Source organism: Maylandia zebra, linkage group LG19 (assembly GCF_041146795.1).
Source record: "Maylandia zebra isolate NMK-2024a linkage group LG19, Mzebra_GT3a, whole genome shotgun sequence".
NCBI lineage: Eukaryota > Metazoa > Chordata > Actinopteri > Cichliformes > Cichlidae > Maylandia > Maylandia zebra.
The window spans coordinates 28031777-28053262 of record NC_135185.1 but is presented as its reverse complement, the minus strand read 5'-3'; the positions used below and the strand labels follow the sequence as shown (position 1 = coordinate 28053262).

The window sequence follows — 21486 nt, the reverse complement described above, 5'->3', positions numbered from 1 at the left end:
GGAATAGTTTTAAATTCAGATGAATTGAAATAAACAGAAATAAATGAATATGAGACATCTATTTAAATTATTTCTGAATTCAAACAAACAAAAAATGTCTATGCCACTTACAGAGGATAAGGAGCAAAGGAGATGTAGGCGGGATGTGAGCATTTTAAAGTGATACCCCACCTAAAATTTTGACTATCAAATACTACTGTGCTTGTAGGTCAGGTGTAACGCCTCCTTCATGTAGATCAGCAGCTGTAGTCAGCTCATATGTCCTTGTGTTATCGTGTTGAGTGTGAGTATGTTTGTCTGAATGTCTTTTTATCTGTATTTATGGAACTTATTAAACATACACTGAGAGGTTTATTATGATAACGTGGTTTAGGGAAGCTTCTCTGGACATTTTGACACAGTTTATTCACCATGATGACTTGCATCAATTAATGTTTATAAGAAATGATACAAATCAAGCTAACTATTATGTTTTTCAGGAAGGCTTAAACTACCAAGTTAAAGCAGTGAGGAGGGAGCCAAGCGGTTTAGCAGGACAAAGTCACAACAACCTCTTGATATGAGTATAAAACGTGGCTTTTTTCTTTTTCTTATTGTAGCAAAAATCATGAAAAGTCCCCAAATGAAATTTCGTGTCATTATATGAAACAGTAGCTGAGATGAGATTCCACTTTCTGTCAGAAAAGCAGTTTGAGAAATTGAAAATCCATCTGGTAAATCTTTTGATATTCGGTCTGAAGATTGACAATTTTGGTTAGGATTGCAAAGAATTTGTACCTGGGAAAAATTCCAGTAAAGTGGTTAGCTTTGGGACTTGCAAGAGAAAGAAGAATTTATTTATTAGAATGCTTCCAATGATCAATGGGCAAGTTTTTTTTTAATGTTTCCTTCAAATGGGGTCCCAAATCCACATACTGATCTTTGCATGGATAAATCAAAGTTATGGTAAGATATCCTGCTTGGCTTTTCATAAAGACCATAAATCTAAAAAAACAAACAAACAAACAAACAAAAACAGGTATATATAATATAATGCACAAATAGTCAATAATGGGCTGTGATATGAAAAGAATAAAACAATCAGTGACACCAATCAATGTGCCAAATTTTGCATTGCTGCTTGGCCCCAGGTGATTGACATTTTGTGAACAAAGCTTTCTTGTGGAGAGTTACCAAAAAACAAACAAACAAACAAACAAAAAAAAAAACAGTATGCAAGCTTGTTTATGCCACTTAAAAATATATGTTTTTGGCTATCCATAAGTAAAAAAAAAAAAGTGGATTATTATCTCAAAGTTTTGACCTAACTTCAAGTTTGAAGGTGTTTTTTATAAGTATTTTGAGTTATTTTCTGATATTTTTTGAATTAATAAATTAAAATGTTAAGATTCTTAACTTGAATTGAATTGAATGGCATAATAACCCCAAATTGTGACTTATGGATGGCAAAAAAACATTTTTTTTTCCTCAATGGCAGAATGCTCTAAGGTCTGCATGTAAGAAATGAATCCGTAACCAGCTGGTTAGCTTAGCTTAGCCTAGCATAAAACCAAAAACAACACAAAATTTGCTAACAAGAAATTTGTTATAACACTTTGATTTATACAGACTAAACAAATTACATACATAATGTTACCTATTATGCTCACAGATGATAAGGGTGCATCTGGCTTTCTACCGCCCGCTCCCACTTCCAAGCGTTATAGATCGCTAAGCTAACTAGCTTCTGCTTTATATTTAAAGTACTGATATGAAAGAATTGTCAGTATTGTCATACCACACTCTGTAAAAAGTTAGTTTCTCCAAAAAAAGAAAAAAAAATCCTCATCTACTCTCAACTAGTTAAGTAGTTTGATACCAAACATCACTCTCAATAAAAATTTTGATTAAGATGGACTTTCAGGTCACATAAGATCACAGGTAACACTGAAATACATGTCAAGCATCTAGGAATCAAGATCAGCGCACTTACTAGCTTCATAACTCCAGACTGTGATCAATACACGTTACTAAATAAAAGGCTGGGAATGTTCTATAAGGCAGCAAAGATCCAGGGCACAGGCTAATGGTAAGTTAAAATCAGTGAAGCAATCGGCATTTAAAGATGAAGAGGCAAAGCTTCACCATCTCAGGGGAAATGAAAAGGAGGATGACAGGAAGCTGGAAAAGGCCAGGGTACATTTTGGTCCTGCAAGGTTTAGCATCTCTGGTCACATGTTAGCGCATGTCCTTCAAACCGCATCTGAGATCCTTCCAAATACTCCATATGTGTCCTCAAATCTGCCTATTGCCTACTTCAGTGTCTCAAAGCAAAATTGCACGAGCTTGTATTGGGTAAGCGAGCTGAAACACAGAAATACTGCTGCAAAGACTCTCACACTTATACAGTGCAGCTACGGAGAGACATCGTCAGCCTCCTTTCTAATCAGGAATGCAAGCCACTCATCTAAAACTCTTTAAAATGACCTTTTGAAAATAAATTATATATTTTCTCAGTACAGACATAAATACATATCTTTTCTCAAACATAGGAACGAATCATCATCACAGATCTAAATGCTACACTGACTACATTATTCACCAGCTCATCAGTGAAGAAACAAGAATATACGTGACTAACTGATGCCATCTGCCACTAACAGACACCCATCCAGATATTTAAATGCAAATATACAGTACGCTGACACCGGAGTCAAATCACACCTCTGGTAAACAGCTTTGAAAAAGTTAAATATTCCTCGGCATTGGCATAACAAAAATCCCCTTTAATGCTCGGCTGATCCTCGCAATGTGAAAGCAAGCAAACTAAACTCTCGCTGTCTTTTAGCGGTTAGCATGCCCGTGTCTTCACTACAGATACAGATACGGAATAAAACCTGCATCTCTCTCAAAACTTAAGTAGAGAAGAAGCCAAAAAACCTTTAATTGCTCACTCTTGTTATACTTTTTCACTGCTAATTAGATTCAATCAAACCGTTTGACTGAGAATGTCTTTCATGGCTATCTTTGGGGCGCGCTGCAAAGCTCTCCAAAATCAATCACCATTAGACAAAAATGTCAATTTCAATATTTGGGAAATTTCCTCACATGCTTGCTTGCTGAGATTTGGATGAGAACACTCTCTGTATACGTTGTAAGCACACAGCTGGAGCCAGCAGCTAATTAAGCTTAGCACAATCGCTCCAAAAAGATATGTATGCAGATATTTGTAGTCTGCTTGTAGCCCACGTTCTATCAACCAATCATGTTTGAGCATGCTTCGACTGCATGCATTTAGAGGGGGAAAAATAGGGATTGCTGATTTACTGAAACACACCTAGCTTCTTTAAAACTGATCTGTAGTCGCATGCAGTCGATAAACCTCTGACAGAACAGGTGTTCTTGCCCTTGACAGCTGCTAATTACATATATAGTATCCGACCATTGCCTCGAGAGTCAGACTTAGACTTTATGCTAAGCTATACTAACCAGCTGCTGGTGATTATTTCATTTTGATTAAACAGACATGAAACTGATTCCTTCTTATTTATCACAAGCAAGCACATTTCCCAGACTATCACTATTTCTCAGAACAGCATGAACACAGCTGCATTACAGTAAGATTTCTATATGCCGTGTCAGTAGAAAACGCCATGTTTTCACTATCAAATGGACTCAGTGCAGCTCAAAGCAGCAGAAATAAACTGAGTGAAAAAAAGATGTGATTAAGTCTTCAGCTGCACCATCCGGTGTGGCACAATATGCCACATATTTTCATTATCTATGGCATATCAAGATACTTTGTGTTATCTGTTGTCTGTCAGGCAGATAGTAGCATTATTCACATGAAACATCGAGTTCTCGGCAATCTAATCAAATTTCACATTTCTAAGAGCTACAGTAGCTTTTTCTACAGCAGAGTACGTTCCAGGTTCTTCACACAGCTGCTACAACACCAGAGAGCCATGTATGATAAAAGAAAAAGATTTACACTGCCATAGCAACTCTTATATATTACGTCAAACCATTAGTTTACTTAATAAATGCGTGACATGTAAGCATGAATGAGAGACTGAAAAGAAAATAAGCTGTCAAGCCGTCGTCCGAAACTCCAGTTCCTCTCTCACGGAGGCAGCCAGTGAGAATCTGTGGCAGATGAAACCGGGGTGTAATGTGATGTCATGCCTCGTCAGATACTACTGCAGGTTCTTGAGGAGGCGTCCGTAGCGGAAGTCGTAGACGTGTCGACAGAAAAACACCAGCTCTGGGTCAGTGTCATCGGGCACACAGTGGTGGGTGGGCATGGCGTTTCCAACAACAGGGGGCACTACAAGGGAGGCGGCGCTGTCGCTGACGCCTTCTCTACGGCGTTTTACCAAGGCACAAAATCTGGACAGGAAACAAACACAACATGAGAAACTAACCTCAAAAACACCCCTAATGGCTCAAAACTACCTGAAATTAAGAACACGACAGAAAGTAAAAATGCTTTCCTGCTTACCGACAATACTGTGCCAATGTTAGGACATAGCATTTGTCCTCAATACAGGCCACACTGTTCACATCCTGGTGACGGGATGCAAAGACCTCATTCTAGAGAAAGACACTCGGGTTAGATCCATACAAAAAAGCCCAAACAAACAAACCCCATCATGATATCCTCTTACATGTAGAAAGAAAAAGAAAAAAGTAGCGGGTGGGACTTTAAAAACTAAATCTCTCTTCTAAATTTTAAACAATCCCTCCTGCCTCACCCTCACTTCCAGATTTGCAGAGAAAGATGCTTTACGTCATCCTCTGTGACAAAGCCGTGTTCCCGTTCTCACACTGCTGCTCTGATGTGTTTGTTGTCTGTCAGCGCACGCTGAGAGTCGACAGACTTCATGTGGTTTAATGTTTCTAGACAGTGAATTGAACTCGTTCCTCTGGGAGATTACTGACATCAGGACGTGAACACAATAGAGACGCGTTCCGTCCGCGAGCGTACAGTGCTGTGCAAAAGTGTTAAGCCACCTTTCATTTCTTTATCTTTTGCTTCTAAGGAGTCAGATTTATCTTCAGCAAAGGTTTTCCAGGCTTTAGGAAGGTCTTCCAAAGTTTTTCTTTGTACATCAGCTGCTTTTTCACTTGACCATTTACAGAGGAATTTTTGTTGTTGTTGTTTGATGAGTTACTTAACACTGCAATAAAAAGACTTCTAACTCAAGAGATACACCATTGTTGTGTTTACACATAACAGAAAGTTAACAAAGACCCGCTTTAAATGTTATCTTCAGTCACTTTGTTACTATCTGCTTATTGCAAAAACATATAATTTGTTCCAATTTTCTTAGTTGAAGATTTGAAAAAAGCCAAGAATAACCTACACTGACAGGTATAAAAATAGTACTTCTGCACCAACAAGGTGATTTCCAAAGAGCTATTAGCCAAAAACTTGATGTGCCTCTGCTCGGTGCAGTGCAATGTGTCCTTAAAAAAATCTGAGTAAATTGCACAATGGGAGGACAAAGGAAAAAGTGGTAGGAGGTGAACAGTCTCTGAAAGTCCTTAAGAAAAAGGAAAAAAGCAAGGACCTGACCCAGGACCTCAGAGATTAATCTGGCCCCATAGTTGCTTTACTGTTCACTGAAGCCTCATCAGAAATAGTCTCAGGGGAACGGTGGCTGTCAAGAAGCCAGTCTTAAGAAGGGGAAACAGAAGGAAAAGGCCAAAAGAGAAAAGAGCCATCTGTAACGGAACAAAAGGCAGCAAACATACAAAAAAGAGCTTTGAATGTTCTTCAAGACGCCTGGAGAACTATTCCTAAAGACCGCTTAAAGAAATGACAGGAAAGCTTGGATAAGAGAGTTCCAAATATTGACTTTAAAGCTTGTTAAAATTATCCAAACTATATTTTTTCCTTATATGTTGTATTTCCATGTAAGTTTGCATAAGAAATCTTTGCAGTGATAAATAATTTCATAGCAAAATTTTACAAAAAATAGTGATGATTTAAGACTTTTGCACTGTACTGTACAACTGTGCATTCATTGCTTTGATACAATGGTTATTCTTATTCTGTAACACAGTTCAAGGTGTCCCAATACAAAGAAATATACTTAATGTCCTTGGGCAAGACAATGAGCCAATGAGAGTGAAGGTGAACACCTTACACTGGTATTTGAGTGAGAAACAGCTTACAGCCTGCTATAAATACACTGCTGAATTTTTCCTAAAACACCGTTCACTGTACTTTGTAAGCAGCTGGTGGTTTAACAGAAGTAGACAGCATACTTTTTGGGAACAATCTGCAGCCCTGGATTAATACACATTTAGTGCATTTTTTAAATATTAAATCAGCAGGATTTAAAATAAACTACATCATCAGGTTTTGGATAATTAGAGAAGCATTTTAGCGTGTTCCCTTTCTTTCTGTGTTTTAAAGTTTACATAACATGTGTTGTTGACAATAGAAAACACATTTAACACTATAATAAGAGTCATTATATTCATTAATAGTATCTAAAATCTCTTCTGGTTTAGAAAGCCAGCACGAAGCACACATTACAGCCATTAGTTAAGCATGGATTACAATTTTTTCCCCTTTTTTTAAAATCACAGCACTCAACCTGCTTGTTGTGAGAGTGTGGAAACCCACAATAATATGTGTCAGTCAAACACCTGGATCCACCTTGAACCGTGCCGTAACCTTAACCGCGCCAACACTAATTTTACAATTCCATTTGATCCAGCTACTAGAACTGCATCAAAGAGGCGAGTAAAAATTACATGGAAATTATGCAGTTTAAATAATTATGCAGATTATTATGGATCATGCAGCAGGCAGGATTTTCCAAACTTCCTCGCAGTGCACTACAAAGCAAGGCCGTTTAAAGTTACATGACCTCGAATTATATATCGCTGTAGCTTCTGAGTAGAGTGTGTTTCACCAAACAGTAAAATGTGGACCTAAAGTCAAGTTTCCCCTAAAATACTTTGTTATAGAGGCAGCGGATTGGCCTCTGGTGCAATTTCAGCAGCGCTGAATGATCATAGCAGCATTAAAAGGATATTATATGAGCACTTAAGGTATCAGAGAGTCTCTTTGATCCTCTTGTTCTCCCATCTTAATAGACATTTGGGCTACTTTATAGCTTTGTTAGGCCATAGGAGGACTTGAGCCTTTCAGTGTATGTCTCAGAGAAGGAGAGATATGCAGATAAAGGAGACACGAAGGTAGTAATCAGAGCCTGGCATATTGCACATAGTGTTTCTGTGAGTTATTTAACTCCTCCCGCCAGAACCGGTGATGCTTTCTATTAAACGTACGTGAACTGGCTCGACCTGTGCATCACTAATAGCCATGATTACAGGCGCTGAATATGCTGCAGTTGACACAAGCTATATTTTAGATTTGCTGGTCTATAATTACCCCTGACAGTTATTAGAAAGCCGTGGTTAAAAAAAAAAGCATTTCAGAAACACACGTCAGCCTTCTCACCTCACAATGTACGCTGGGGTTGCGTCCTCCCTGTGTGTGTTCTGGACGGTAGTACCAAAGCAAACTCATCATCAGCTCTCCTGAAGGAAAGAAAAAAAGTAAAACATAGCACGTCTTTAACTTCACTTCTCAAACCAGTTATTACCACATAAATGCGTCTTCTCGTGTGGTCTGAGTAAATGCTGCGTACAGCGAGCATACTACCTGACTCTGGCTCTTCCCACAGAGCTGAGACCTTAGCCACGTAAGGCAGAGACTTTTTTCTAGGTCCAGATTTCAGCAGAACAGTGTCTCTGACTCTAATCAGCTCCCCGTCCCTGTGGACTCCCTCAAAGCACTTCCTCAGCACCAAAGTGTCCTCTCCCTGGGAACACAGCAGCAGGAAATACTGACTCCTCTAGCAGTCAGAAACTGATAAGCTTTGAGAGGCTGTGGAGTAAAAAGCTGCAAGATGTGATTTGTATTGAATGGCTTCTGCGCCTTGGTTGTCGGGGTTGCTGGATAAAATGTAGTAAAAAATAGTGAATAAGCCCTGATCCAACAGTGAAACAGGTGTTATGAATCACCCCCCATACTCTCTCAGGACACTTCAGTAAAATTACATCAGCTCTAATTAAAAGTGGTGCCATTGTGGCTGTGTCAAAAAGCACCAAAATGACTTTCTCTACATACCACAGAGAAAACCTCCTTCTCAAAGGACAGGCCAAATGGCCTCCAGCCGTTGGTGGATTTTTGGCGGCCATTCTTCGGCTGCTTGGCAACCGTTTGCCCTCCGTCACTGGCACAGCTGAGCTTCTGTTTCTTGTTTCTGTTGAGAGGGCAGACAGCCGAGCTGATGCTGCCGGTGCTGCGTGCGCCAGACCTTGACCCGCTGGGCTGCTTGGCACTCTGTGGACACTCCTTTGCCACCTTCAGCGGAGGCTGCGGTTGGCTGGGGTCAGACAGCGGAGTCTGGATGTGGGGCACTGATTGGCCGGCTGGAGGCACAGTGGGAACGGGGCAGCCAGTAAGGATTCGAGGGCTGGGACAAATGGGGATAGAGGAGGGGCTGTGGTGGTCATTGATGGTTGCTGGGTAGTCATCTGAGGAAAGAACAGAAAAGGTACGATAATGTGAAATGAATACAGAGTACTGAAACGAGCCCTGCATGCAGATTTCAGAGCAATAACAGCTATTGAATCGCAGCCAAGACACACAGTTTATTCTTCGCCATTTGTTTTCATGCTACGCCCTCTTTCACGTGGCTGATGAACATCTGCAGGAAACATCACGCAACCAAGCTTCAGCTGCAACATAAGCAGAGTTTCTGCTTGGCTGGAATGGCAAAAATTTTCTTTAGCTATTTTACTTCAACCTAATCTAGTTTATTTTGTTTATTTGTCACATTGCGAGATGGTAGCCCTACTTTTCTGATGGCGCCGTAACTGATCATTTCACTGTAAGTATGCTGTACCTTTTGGGGTGCGTGCTGTATTATGGAGTGACTTAACCTTGTCTAACTTCCAGGTACTTTACAGGTATTTCATGGGAAAGGAGACACCAAGGACACTTATTCCTTTACACTCACTCTGAAAGATGTTTGAACAGTGATTGTGAAAAAAAAAGAAAATAAATTAAGTTAGATTTCGGTCCATCATGATGAGGTCACAGGCAAATTTTTGACAGTATTTTTTTTTTCTCTTATAAATTGCTGAGGGGGAGCAGTTCTCATTTAGATCAAATAAAATAACAGCTGAATAAGAGAACATCAATCGTGCACATCAACATGATGAATATTGAAAAAGGATCCCAAAAGGCAAGCTTAATCCACTCCATAATACGGCCAACGCCTTGAAAAACACAGTGTACTTATGACCTAAGACACTACCTAAAACTATTTACACTGTACTGAAATTTACTTGCAGTATAATTATTTCTTTGTTTCCTATAAAATCCTGAATTGTTATCCCCTCATTCAAGTGTACCTACCTTTAAGTATTTGTAGATAAATATAATTACATTATCATTTCAAATAAAACCCACAGAAATTCCATTTGATTACCGGGAATTGCGCCCTTAATTGCGAGCCGTATCATAAGGTGTTACCTAGAACTTTGAACTCTGATACGAGAGGCACAACAAATACTTCGTTTCTTAATATTTATGCTGAAGTAGCAAAAAAACCAAACAGGCAGAGCCTCAATTAAGATCAATTATAGTCTTTACCATGCACACAAACTAGACGTTTCTCCTACAGTGGCACTGAAAAACAAGACAAGCATTCTGCTGTGTGAGAGGGGGGTTGTGCACACTCCCATGACACAGCTGCAGTGGTGACATTAAGGTGAAGTGATGATCAATGAACCCATTTCACAGCAGATTTGTGCACTTGTCATAGCAGGAAATATTCTTAACAGTGGCTCAGCTGCAGTCCCTGTCCCAGGCAGGAAGCCACAGCTGAGGATTAGATTACCAGGATCCTTCAAGCTCGCTCACCTAAATAGAATCCAGTCATTTTTAATGTTGTCAATTACACCTGTGCTTTTCCTGCTATGGCAAGTCAAAATCTCTGCTGACCGACCTATTTGTTGGCTTTCTGAATCTGAACCTCATCTGCTGCATTCATCGAATCCCTGAGAGTACATTAACACTTTTTTTTTTGCTGTCCTAATAATTCTACCCAGTAAAATTTCAGACAAAGATTGCCTGATCCTGCTTGCCTGAGTTTTTACTGGAAAGTCCATCATTTTGTTCCATTCAGATTAAACTACTACTCATATATACTGTTTTTGTGATCCAACTAGTATTCTACACGTTTTACGTTATTGTGAAATACAACTGTATACCAATCAGTAATTGTCACAAGCTGTCCTCTGCAATCTGATGAGTTTTATTGTGTGCTCAAGAATGGGACTTTACAAAGACTGCTTGAATTTATTTATCATATTTTCACCAGCCAATAAAAAGATTTAAAGTTGTGTCCAGAGATGGGCAGTAACTTTTTTCAGCTAACGAGTAAAGTAAGGGATTACTATTGCAAAAACTATTATCGTTACTTTCCCGTATGAACGCTGCGTTACTGCGTTACTAAAACCGTGAATTTTTGCGAGAATGTCTCATGACAGTGACGTAAGCGAGTGCGACGTTCGTGACAACAGCTGTGTGCAGATCAACAATGGATTATATATGATTGTGGGAGAGAGTATGAGCGTGCAGCGTTTAAAGCGTGGAAGTACTGACCTTACTTTGAGTTTGATTCCATAAAAAGTGACAAAAACATTAGCGTCCATCGTGCGTGGGAAGAAAACTTCTTTTTACAGCGAAAAAAACCCCTAAACTTCCAAGCAAGCACCGAGTGCGCAATGACAATGGGAATCTCACAGAGAAACTCGCGGATTCTTCAACTGACCGCGGCACACCTGCACCAGGGTAAACCTCCGCCTACCGCAATCCTGCTTTACAGGTGAAAATAGAGCAACAGGACCGCTGAGTCTTTGACTTTATTTATTTTCTGCTGTGTTTCACTTGCATCTATTTGAAAGACTATGGAAGCCCGTTTCCGCCACTAAAAAAAAAAAAAAAGCTAGTATCCATAACTCGAAATTTCGAGTTATTTTCTCGAAATTTCGAGTTATTATCTCGAAATTTTGAGTTATTATCTCGAAATTTCGAGAAATATAACTCGAAATTTCGAGTTAGCTCTGCCAATCAAAAATATACGTGAATGAGGTCGCTTTCTTGTTACCCGGAAGCATATGGCGCAGGACCGCGCACTCAAAAACGGATCCCAACAAATTAAAGTATGTTTGCTGATAGTAACACCATGTGATTCAGCTAATAACACAGGGATTTCATCATTTGTGAAGCCAGGCTGAAAACACTCAGCAATCTGTGCATTCACGACTGGATGTAATACCGGTAGCTTAGCTGTAGCATTTGTAGCTGAGGGCTTCAGCTTCCGGGTAACATGGAAATGACGTCATTCACGTAGATTACTGATTGGCAGCGCTAACTCGAAATTTCGAGTTGCTTTTCTCAAAATTTTGAGTTAATATGTCGAAATTTCGAGATAATAACTCGAAATTTCGAGAAAATAACTCGAAATTTCGAGAAAATAACTCGAAATTTTGAGTTATGGATCCTTTTTTTTTTTTGTGGCGGAAACGGGCTTCCATAGAAAGACTGAGTGTAAACACAAAAAATATTTTATTTTATGTGCTGGAATGTGCAGAAAATAGGTTTAAATATTAAACAAATTTCTTCCAGTCAGAGAATGTTGCATATAATTACATTTTTGCTTGATGCATAAAGTTAAAAGATTAAAACTAATAAAACAAGTTTTAAAAAGAGACTTTTCCATTTGATTACATTTTGTATGATGGATTATGCAGAACAAGTAGAATTGGGCTGAAAGATCTATCGCTTTATCACCTATTCAGGTTGTAAATCCTGTTTTTAAAAAGTAACTAAGTAACTAAGTAATTAATTACTTTTGAAAATAAGTAATCAGTAAAGTAACGGGATTACTTTTTTGGGGAAGTAATCAGTAATTAGTTACTGATTACTTTTTTCAAGTAACTTGACCAACACTGGTTGTGTCCCAAATTACTAATCCTGATTCATTTTTTATAGTAAGAAGGTAAAATTTTCAGACGTTCAAACATCCAACCAGCCCTTTTTCTTGCACTTACATACATTTATGTCTGTATTATTTATAATAGTGATAAGACATCTGTATTTTTCATGCATTATGTGATGAACAGCAGGTCCTCCTGCACATTTGCTGAGACTCTGAATCATGAGGTATTGCCATCTTTTCTTAAAAACTGATGCTTGGGTGAATGAGCACTTCGAGACATGCATTTCCTCCATCCTTGCACTTCTTCCTCATTTCCTTCCTCGCATCCCCCGCTGGGCGAAGCCGAGATTCGAGGAAGAGACGAGTGAGGGAAGCGAGAGGGCCCATTAGCCAAATGAAATGCAGCTTAAGCTGTACACACCTCGAAAGATGCCACAAAATGAGCAAGAGAGCGAGGAAGCTGTCAATAAAACCGGAGGTGTATACACCCAAACAGTAATGAGGTCTGTTCAGGCAGAAAAGTGGCAACACCTGTGTGGGTGGACCACAGACCTCTTTGACAGCATACTTGTCACAACAGGAAAAGCACAAGTGTACTAATGACATTAACAATGGGTCTGTGCTATTTAGGTCTCCTAGTAAGCCATGACAGTATGACACAAACACACCCCACACACAATACCAGCAGCCAGTAAGTAAGCAGCCAAATGAAATTCAGCCATTATTTATTCTATTATGTACGTCTGTTCTTTTCCAAGTTAACATTTCCACTGAGATTAAACTTGGTTCTCTAGCAGATAAAAGCGTAAGTCCTCACAGACAGCGTGACCTGGTTGTGACTGCTAGAGACCAAAGCGTGGCAGAGAGAGAGTGCGTGTGTGAAACTAGTGTTATTTTGAGATCGCATTCAGGTGTTTCTAACCATACCCCCACATATTCAGACACTGTTTAACCCCAGCGTGCTTTCCTGTTCAGGCTCACATCGCTCACTTTGAACACAGAAACTCACAGCAGACACTCGAGCCCGTACAGCTCAATTGTATTCAGCCGCACAGGCCTCGTGTTCACCGTCCAATGACTTTTATTCAAACGGAGACAAAAGGGGTCTTGCCCTTTATCTGATATTTTTTTTTTCCAACTTCCCACTCAAGTGACATGCCAAAGTGGGAGAATATAAATGGCTCATATAATAGCTATTCTCAGCACATTGTACTCCTTTGGCAGCTGGATGAGCGGGGCTCTGCATGCAAAATAATATACCCATACTGTGCTGATGAACATTTAATACTTCTTCAAAACGCTTACTTAGATAAAAGGAGCCCGTCACAGAAATACGACTCCACTTGTGAAAACAGCTGTTTTAATGTCATTTATGAATCTTGAGGGCACTTTCTGAAGCCTAAAAGAAATCTGATCTCAGTTTGTATTTGGAAACAGAATACTGATGCAAACTTTGACAGGAAAATGTAATTTTGGTTGCACAAATGCCATAAGTAACTCATTAACTTGGAATTTCTACTAAATGAATTCTTGCAAATTAAACCGTGTGATCTCCGCTTACCTCTTTTTACGCTGTGGTTACATTTGATGCAGTCTGTGGGGCCAGAGGAGCACGCTCCTCTGTTAATTGCTGGAATCACACTGGTATAAGCAGAGTAGCCGTTGATCCTGCAGGGCTCTCCGTAGCACGGTTTCACTGAGGTGCAGCAGTACACTGGATGGCTAATCCCTGAGGGTTGGGGACCCGTGCTGGGGAGCAGCTTCGGCCTCTTGCTGCCGCTTGGGCATAAAGCGAGGGGTGATATGGTGGAGGCGGAGTTGTCCGGGTGGCTGAAATGGACGTAGTAGCCTGGGAAACAGGTGTACGTGTGCGGGCTGATGGTTATGGCCGCCGGGTGGCCGACAGAATGGTGGTGGTGATGGTGGTGGTGATGATGATGGTGGTGGTGGAACACCTCAGACAGTGAGCCGTCCTCTGGTTCCTTGAAGGTTTTGTCATCCAGGAAGAGGGCTAGCCTGTGAAAGTACTCGACACATCTCTCCTGGGAGCAGCAGTAACAGGAAGACACCTCCGTCTCCACCTGCTCCTCTTTGATTGTTTTTAAGGAGAATCCCAGAGAAGAGCCACAGTGGAGAGGATGCTTGACACACTCCTGCCCCCCTGTGGCACCCTTCCACTCCGGATCCAAAGTCTCCGTCTTACACAAACTGCAGCATTCCTGGATGGCGGGGCTCACCTGGGAATGGACTGGATCTTCTGTGCCCTGTTTTCTGTGCTTTAGTTGCCCCTCATGTTTGGGATGTGTTCTTCGTTTGGTGTGTGTTGTTCCTTTGCACACAGGCTTACCACTCATTCCATCCTGAGTCGTAGCTGCAGCTTCACTTCTACTCCCTGGCTTGGACTCCACCTTCCTTTGCCGTTTGGCCCCATATGGGGCACTGGTGAGTTTGAGCAGCGTTGCAGCGGTGAGGCCTGCTTGACGCCGAGGTGTCGGTGCAAGCAAACTCAACCAGTCGATGTTCTGAGCCTCAGCTGTGGAACGCTTTTGTTTTTTCGGTCTCTCTTTTTGGACTGCTTTCCCTTCCAAAGAACCTTTTTTGGTTTTCTGATCTCCGTGTTCAGTTTTAGTGAGCTCTTTTGCTGGCTCTTCGTTGGATGGCTGACATTTCTTTGCGTTATTCGCCATGAGTGAGTCGCCTTTGTAGAGCAGCAAGCTGTTGACAGCCTCAGCGTTAAGCGAAGCCATTCTCCTTCTGCGGGGCTCAAACATAGCTGAGGGCATCATGAGTAAGGCGTCAGATTGGTTGTTTTTTGGTTCCAGTGCTTGCTGATTGGCGACAGAGGTTTTCTTGAGTCTATGTTTGGTCCCTCTTTGGATGGAGTGTTGCTTCTTTTTAACTTTTACACTCCTTTTCTTCCCAGCTTTTAGTGCATTCTTCTCTTTACCAGCAGCTGCTTTCTCCTCCAGACGGGTGAGCAACACGCAACAGTCCAACGCATCTCCATCACTCACGGCTAGTTTCTTCTTTTTATTTCGGTGCAAGTCTTTCTTGTCCCTCTTTTTCTTCCTCTTCAGCTCAATCACCCCCCCTCTCCCTTTCTTCACACCATCCTGCTTTTCCTTACTTCCCCTCTCCTTCTTGGGCTTTCCGCATTTCGCCGTCTGGCACCGCTGAGCTTTCACCATATTCTCAGCTTCTGGGAGCAGATTCACTAAACTGTCTTCATCCACGGGTTTCTGATTGGTGGAGGGTTTCAGCTCAGACTGGGCTTTCAGTGGATATCATCATGGATCATCATCTGGGTCCATATGGCTCTCTGAGAAGACACAGATCAGACATTCAACATTAAAGCTTAAGCCACACACAGATGTTACTCATGCAGAACCTGAAAGTGACTTAATGTAACAGACAGGATCTTCTGATGCATTATGTAGCAACCAGTTTTACTCCGTTTGCTGTCAATTTTCCACATCCACAGAGAATAGGAGCACTTAGGAAACCCCTCTCCTTAACATGCAAATACGCTTCATGCTCAAGACAGAGGATCAGACACCAAAAGCACATCACACGCTGCACGCACATTATGCATTCAGACTGCTCTCCCTTTTTCTTTTTGATGCATTTTAGATTTAATTTTTCTCCTTTTACACTATCTTGATCACAACACGCTGATAACCACAACATTAAGACCACTAAAATTAAGTATCATTAATTAATACACTGTTAAGCTGAGAAACTTTGGGTCTAGCCATTCATGTGAATCTTACTTTGACACCTACCGCCTACCTAAACCTGTTCTTGATTGTTAACTTATTGTTCCAGAGCAACAGGTGTGCTGTTGCCATCACACCTGTAGTATGGGAACAACACACCTCGACAGCAGTGGTTTTCCTCTGGCTGAACAATGCAGCCAGCCCCCCCACAAAAAACAGGAACACAACAAAAATGCTGCAAAAGCGGTCACTGTGGTATCTGTGACATGATCATGACAATAGTGAGAAAGGGCACACAGCCAACTCTTCACATAAAATGCTCATATAGATAAATCAGAGTCCTTTGTAGTAAATGCACACATACTTACTTAGTGCCTTTTAAATTTTTTTACTCTCACACAGCATTTTATTCTATGCCTGGCGTACATCCATCCATCCATGGAGTTCAGTTCCTTGGCCAAAGCACAGATTGCAATGAGGACTGGAGCCTCCTGGAATTGAACTGTAGATCTTCTGATCAGTAGATGACCTGCTTTGCCTCCTGAGCTGGCACTTTAACGTTTAGGTTTAATATTGAGAAGGGCTGAATTTTGACCTAACCCACCATCTTGTCCTAAATAAGATGCACAAAAAGGACAAGAGGTGGTTGTAGCTCAGGAGGTAGAGCAGATCATCTACAAATCGGAAGGTTTGTGGTTTGATCCCTGGCTGCTCCTGCCTGCATGCCAAATATCCTTGGGCAAGATCCGAACCCTAAGCTGCTCCCTGATGCATCCATCACAATGTGAATGTTACACAGAAAACACATAAGCATTGAAAAAGAACTGTTTGTATAAATGAGGGAGGAAGTGTAAAGTGTTTTGAGAACTCGGTTAACATAGAAATGCCCTGTTTAAAAACCAGTCCATTTGCCAAACTGACCCAAATTTCCTTTTTTTTTAAAAAACAAAACAAAACAGGAAGTGAAACTCTTGCCATTTACATTTACAGGAGTATCCTGGGCCAAGATAGGCAGCATTAGCCTAGCATGTTATATGGCAGGAGAAACCAGAGCGCCTGTAGAAAACCTGCAGAAGCACAGGAAGAAAAAAAAAAACTCCACACATAAGTGTTTGTCCTGGTTTGAACCCAGGATCCTGTTGCTGTTAGGCAAGCACTGTGGCTAACCTCTGAGTGCAGTAAAAGCCGTTTTTGCTTAACCTAAACAAGCAGCAAGCTGTGCAAAACACAAAGCTCACAAATATGATTTGAACTGCGGTCTCTTGGCAGACAAACCAGTGCCTTCTTCTTCCACTGCCTCCCCCTCCAGCATTCTGATCTGGACTGTTTAAAGGAAGGCCGTTATCTCTCTGGATCCAATACTGCTGTGGCTGTTGTGTTCAGGCACCAGTGCTAAAGGGCACCTTGTTCGTATCACTGTGGCCCCACTGCATCTAACTGAATGGCAGCATTTGATGCCCTGGGATGAGAATGCACTGGATGCTCCCAGAGGACCCGTGTGTCCATGCCCTGATGGGTCTGAGCTGTTTTAGCCGCACGAGGGAGGCTTGCACAATATTCCACAAGTTCTTTTAATGTTGTAGCTGATCAGTGTATGTTTAGTTTAATGTGCTGTAGCTTCCACGTTTCGGTTTTTATTTTGATTCGAGTTTTAAAAGAGAACTGTTGGCTTTTGATCCTTCGTATTAAAAGACCATTTTGCCTTGAAGTCACATTGAAGCAGATTAATGACTCAAGCAAGTCACTGAGAGCCTGTTGGGTTGCAAGCACCCACTCACTGCTAAGACACAGAAGCCAAAAACCAGAAAAAGGTGAGGCATTTGAGTGATGCATTTAATATTTGATACGATGGATGCTCAGACACTCGCTTCTCATATTCTCATTTATAGTGTCAACGACACAACAAACTCTTTCAATTCACTGTAAGATATGAAATTAAGCAATGATTGTCTGACACTTAGAGGCACAAAACAAACAGTACCACGAACAAATGACTCATGAATCGATCCCGATTCTACAAAAAAAAGAAAAGAAAGGGAAAAAAACTGGTGGCAGAAACACTTGTCACACAATAGCCTCTTCAGTTTCCATGTCAACAGGCTGATACCAAAGCAGCTCCAGCAACTTTAGAACAAACGATGCATAACAAGACTTACGGCCCTCCGTAACTCACGGCTTTCTGCTCCCTCAACGGGAAAAAACACCTCACTTAGGAAAAGCCTTTAGATATCCTGATGACTCAACTCCAGCGACCTTTATGTAATGACACTCGTGTGTGCAGCAGAAGGAGATGGATCGTGCTTCTTGCTGCAGCAGTGGAACACAATTATGCTACTTGACCTCCAAGGAGTAAGTCAACATGGGTCCTTTTATTATAAGTGACTCTCCAGTGAGAAAATCCCTGAGCTTTCACAAACATACACAAATGATCAAGTTCTGAGCACGCTTCTTATTAATAGATTCAGTGTAAGTGTATGATATGAGTTAAGAGGCTAACGATACTACATTTCAATCACTATATTTCAGCCAATCATGGAAGCCTATTTCATTTACACACTAGTAAAGGTCTGTTCAGTATTTAATGTGAGTCTAAAAAACTCTTCACTTCAAAACACTGCTAGGTTTCAGATTTAGGGTATATACATATAAATAGAGTAAATGTGGCATAAGTTGTTTTTTACGATCTTAGGCACAGACATATGGGCAAAAGAAATAAAGGAAAATGACAAAAAATGTGCACAATTACTTTTAATGTTGAAGGAACTACTCATGTCATACACAACTACAAATCCCAGATTCCACAGCGACTTCGCAACTTCCTTTCTTCTTCTCAAATGTAATGCTTTGAATTTTTACTGTAGTATTTATATGGTTATTAACAGTGTTGTATGTTAATAGTTATTTAAATAAATTATTTTGTACTGTGCATGTATAATTATTCACACCTCGAATGTCTTAACATTAGTGGGTCGAAACATTTTCACAGGTCATTTAAATTAAGGGTTGTAGGTAGAGTAGTTCTTTACATGAACAAATGTATTCTTGTTAAAAAAGGTTAATATCATGTAGACTGATGGTTTCTATCCGGTCGTTAAGTCTGACGTCACTAGCCGTGTCTGGACCTAAACTCCGCTGCAGGTCCATATATCAAACGATCACTATGGCATTACTGAGAGTTGAAAAACTGTCTAAAGTCTTTCATCTTTAATAAAATGATCAGCGTTCTGCTCTACCAGGTGTAACAATTGAGTTTAGCATCCAGGCATCCATGAAAACGGAATTTATGACATTTAATGGAGTTAGAAGTTAGCAGGGAGTTAGCTCGCTAGCTTCTATCTAAATACAATATAGCATGTCCTGACTGCGGGGTTTTGGAAACAAATTAAAACGTACAGCTCTGCTATCACTTCCAACATAAATGAAGACAGAAAACTAAACAGCAGTGACGTTTGTAGGGTTACTGAAGTTGGGCTAGCTGGTATATAATGATGTGCTACGTGACCGCTAGCGACACAGCTATGTTAGCATAATATAAACAAGCTAACTTTTTTTCCACTCGATAAAAGTTAACGTGAGTGTTCTCGGTGGTCAGGAACAAATGTAATCGCATGGCAGGATGCTGTAAAAGGACCAAACTTCAGCCAGAGAACAACTGAGATAATGCAGCCACAATACGAGGTTAGTCATTCATATACTGCTGCGTGGGCTGGGCTGTAGTTACATCCTAAGGTTTTAAAAACTGAGCTTAAATAAATGATTAGCGGTAATAAAAGCCGAGGGAGGTCAACAGTGATCACTGACTGTTTTAGGAGCTTTTTGAGATCAAATAGAAGAAAATACAAAACATTAAACATGTTAACAACACAAAAGCCATATTAAACGCAGACTACTTTAGGCCCGGAAGTAGGATTCGTCACGTCATCACTTAACGACCGGATAGGAGCACATGCCATCGTTTAACAATGTCTTGGGTCGCAGTAAGTCTGCTTTAGATGGTTAAAACATTATGGCTCATCATCAAACTCTCTATGGAGAATATGAGTGGGATTTTTACGTCCAGAATGCCCCTGTTGAGACATTAATAATAATTTGAAATATGCATATTATCTCATTTACTTTAATGGAAAAAAAATCCTATAAGTCACCAGAAAAAACAAAAAACCTTTCACACTTTGAACACCGAGCAACAACCGCCTGCCATCTTTCTAAAGGCTACGATTGACAACAACTGATTGGAGCTGATGGTATTGTGAGACGCTCTTACAAGCCCACAGTAAGTGATGTTTATTATCTGTACTCATGTTGGCTTTCTATAAATCAAAGCGCATCACATCATGCTGTAATCTTTTTTGCCCGTTGTCCTGTTTTTAAAGTGAACCACTTAGGAGTTCCAACAGGGCTTTAATGGCTGCGATGGGGGCATTCAAGGAGAGTGTATGCGTGTGTGCGCCGGAGAGGGTTATGAGAAACAAAACAAGGATCTCATACACTGCACGCTATGAGCTGTCTCTTTGAAATTCACCTTTAATTATGGATTTAAATTTTTTAAATTTTACAATTAGGCAGCGCAAGTCTAAAAAAAAAAAACTACATATAGGGCTGTGCCGTATAACATCGTCCACGACATTGTGATATTGCTGTTATAGCAACGCCACACGTTCTTAGTGCGCATAATAATGAGACAAACCCGGGCATGCACCTAAAAAAGGCGAGCCACTTTAGCAACCTCCAACAAAGCACGATGCTTTGCAAAATAAACAAGAACACTGTTCCTGCCGAAGGTGGAAACAACAAACTAGTTTTCCACTCGAGGCTGAAAACATTGTCAACTATAACCGGGCTACAAAGGAGTAGATACTAGCAGCTGGTGATGTGCAACCCAAAAGTAAACAAATGACTCAAACCAAGCATCGCCGGCTGCTAGTTGCACTCCATATGGCAGGAAGAGCAAACGGTGGATGGAAATTACTGATGTGGTTACACGGTGGAAAATCAGTGCTTTAAGCAGCTGGTTAAAAAGTTAAGGTTAACTTAATATACTAAAGTTTTAAGCAGTTATTCTATATTTTTACTTAAAAATTCCAGGCAAAAGCTAGCTGGGACACTTTTGTGCTTACATTTGACTTCTGCCATGTCACTGGATATACTGCTGTGCCACTACTATCACACTATACTGCTGATGCTGCTTCTGCTGGCACCTTGTTTCAGTAGATTCACACTTTGATTTAGAAGGTGTGCCATCAGTGACAGCAGCTCACTGGAAAAAAAGGAAAATCCCCCTATTTACTTACACTGACTGCAAGCATCACTGAAATGTAGCTTGCTATTTTTTCTATGTCATGAGAAATATCATTGCACATCATCTTGAAATATTTTAATATCATTTTAAGGCTGTATTGCCCACAATAAATGGTGTAAAATAATATTTTAAAAAACCATAAGGCACTCTAGTATTTACACGAGTTGACCTTATCAGCAAGTGTGCAACAAAGTGCATTTTTTTACTATGTCAGCTTGCTCTCAGGTCCCACTTAATGAAAGGTTGATTAAACCAAAACCTTGTGTAGCTCCTTTTGGAGTTCTTTAATTATAGTGTGAATAGTTTTATTCTGCTTTTCCAGTCATTTCCCCCCCGTCTGCTAATATAAAATATGTGCAAGACTTTCTGCGCTAAAACCTGAGTACAATTTTTTATAAGCCACAGTGCATTAAAACGAATAACGACACCGAACATACTCGGGCTTAACCAGGCG

The 21486-nt window shown here is 40.6% G+C and overlaps 1 protein-coding gene across 2 annotated transcripts in view; it reads right to left on the bottom strand.

Annotated features, from left to right (window-relative positions):
* Positions 1–534: 534 nt before the first annotated feature.
* bahd1 (bromo adjacent homology domain containing 1) overlaps positions 535–21486 on the bottom strand; it is a 33588-nt gene continuing 12636 nt past the window's right edge. For both annotated transcript variants that reach the window (XM_004540521.6, XM_076877251.1), the window contains exons 2-7: positions 13579–15336; positions 8132–8541; positions 7664–7823; positions 7460–7539; positions 4481–4572; positions 535–4368 (exon numbers count right to left, since the gene is read on the bottom strand). In XM_004540521.6, the coding sequence (XP_004540578.1) occupies positions 4176–4368; positions 4481–4572; positions 7460–7539; positions 7664–7823; positions 8132–8541; positions 13579–15205 (2562 nt within the window). In that variant the 5' untranslated portion in view covers positions 15206–15336 and the 3' untranslated portion in view covers positions 535–4175. The remainder of the gene's footprint in view (positions 4369–4480; positions 4573–7459; positions 7540–7663; positions 7824–8131; positions 8542–13578; positions 15337–21486) is intronic.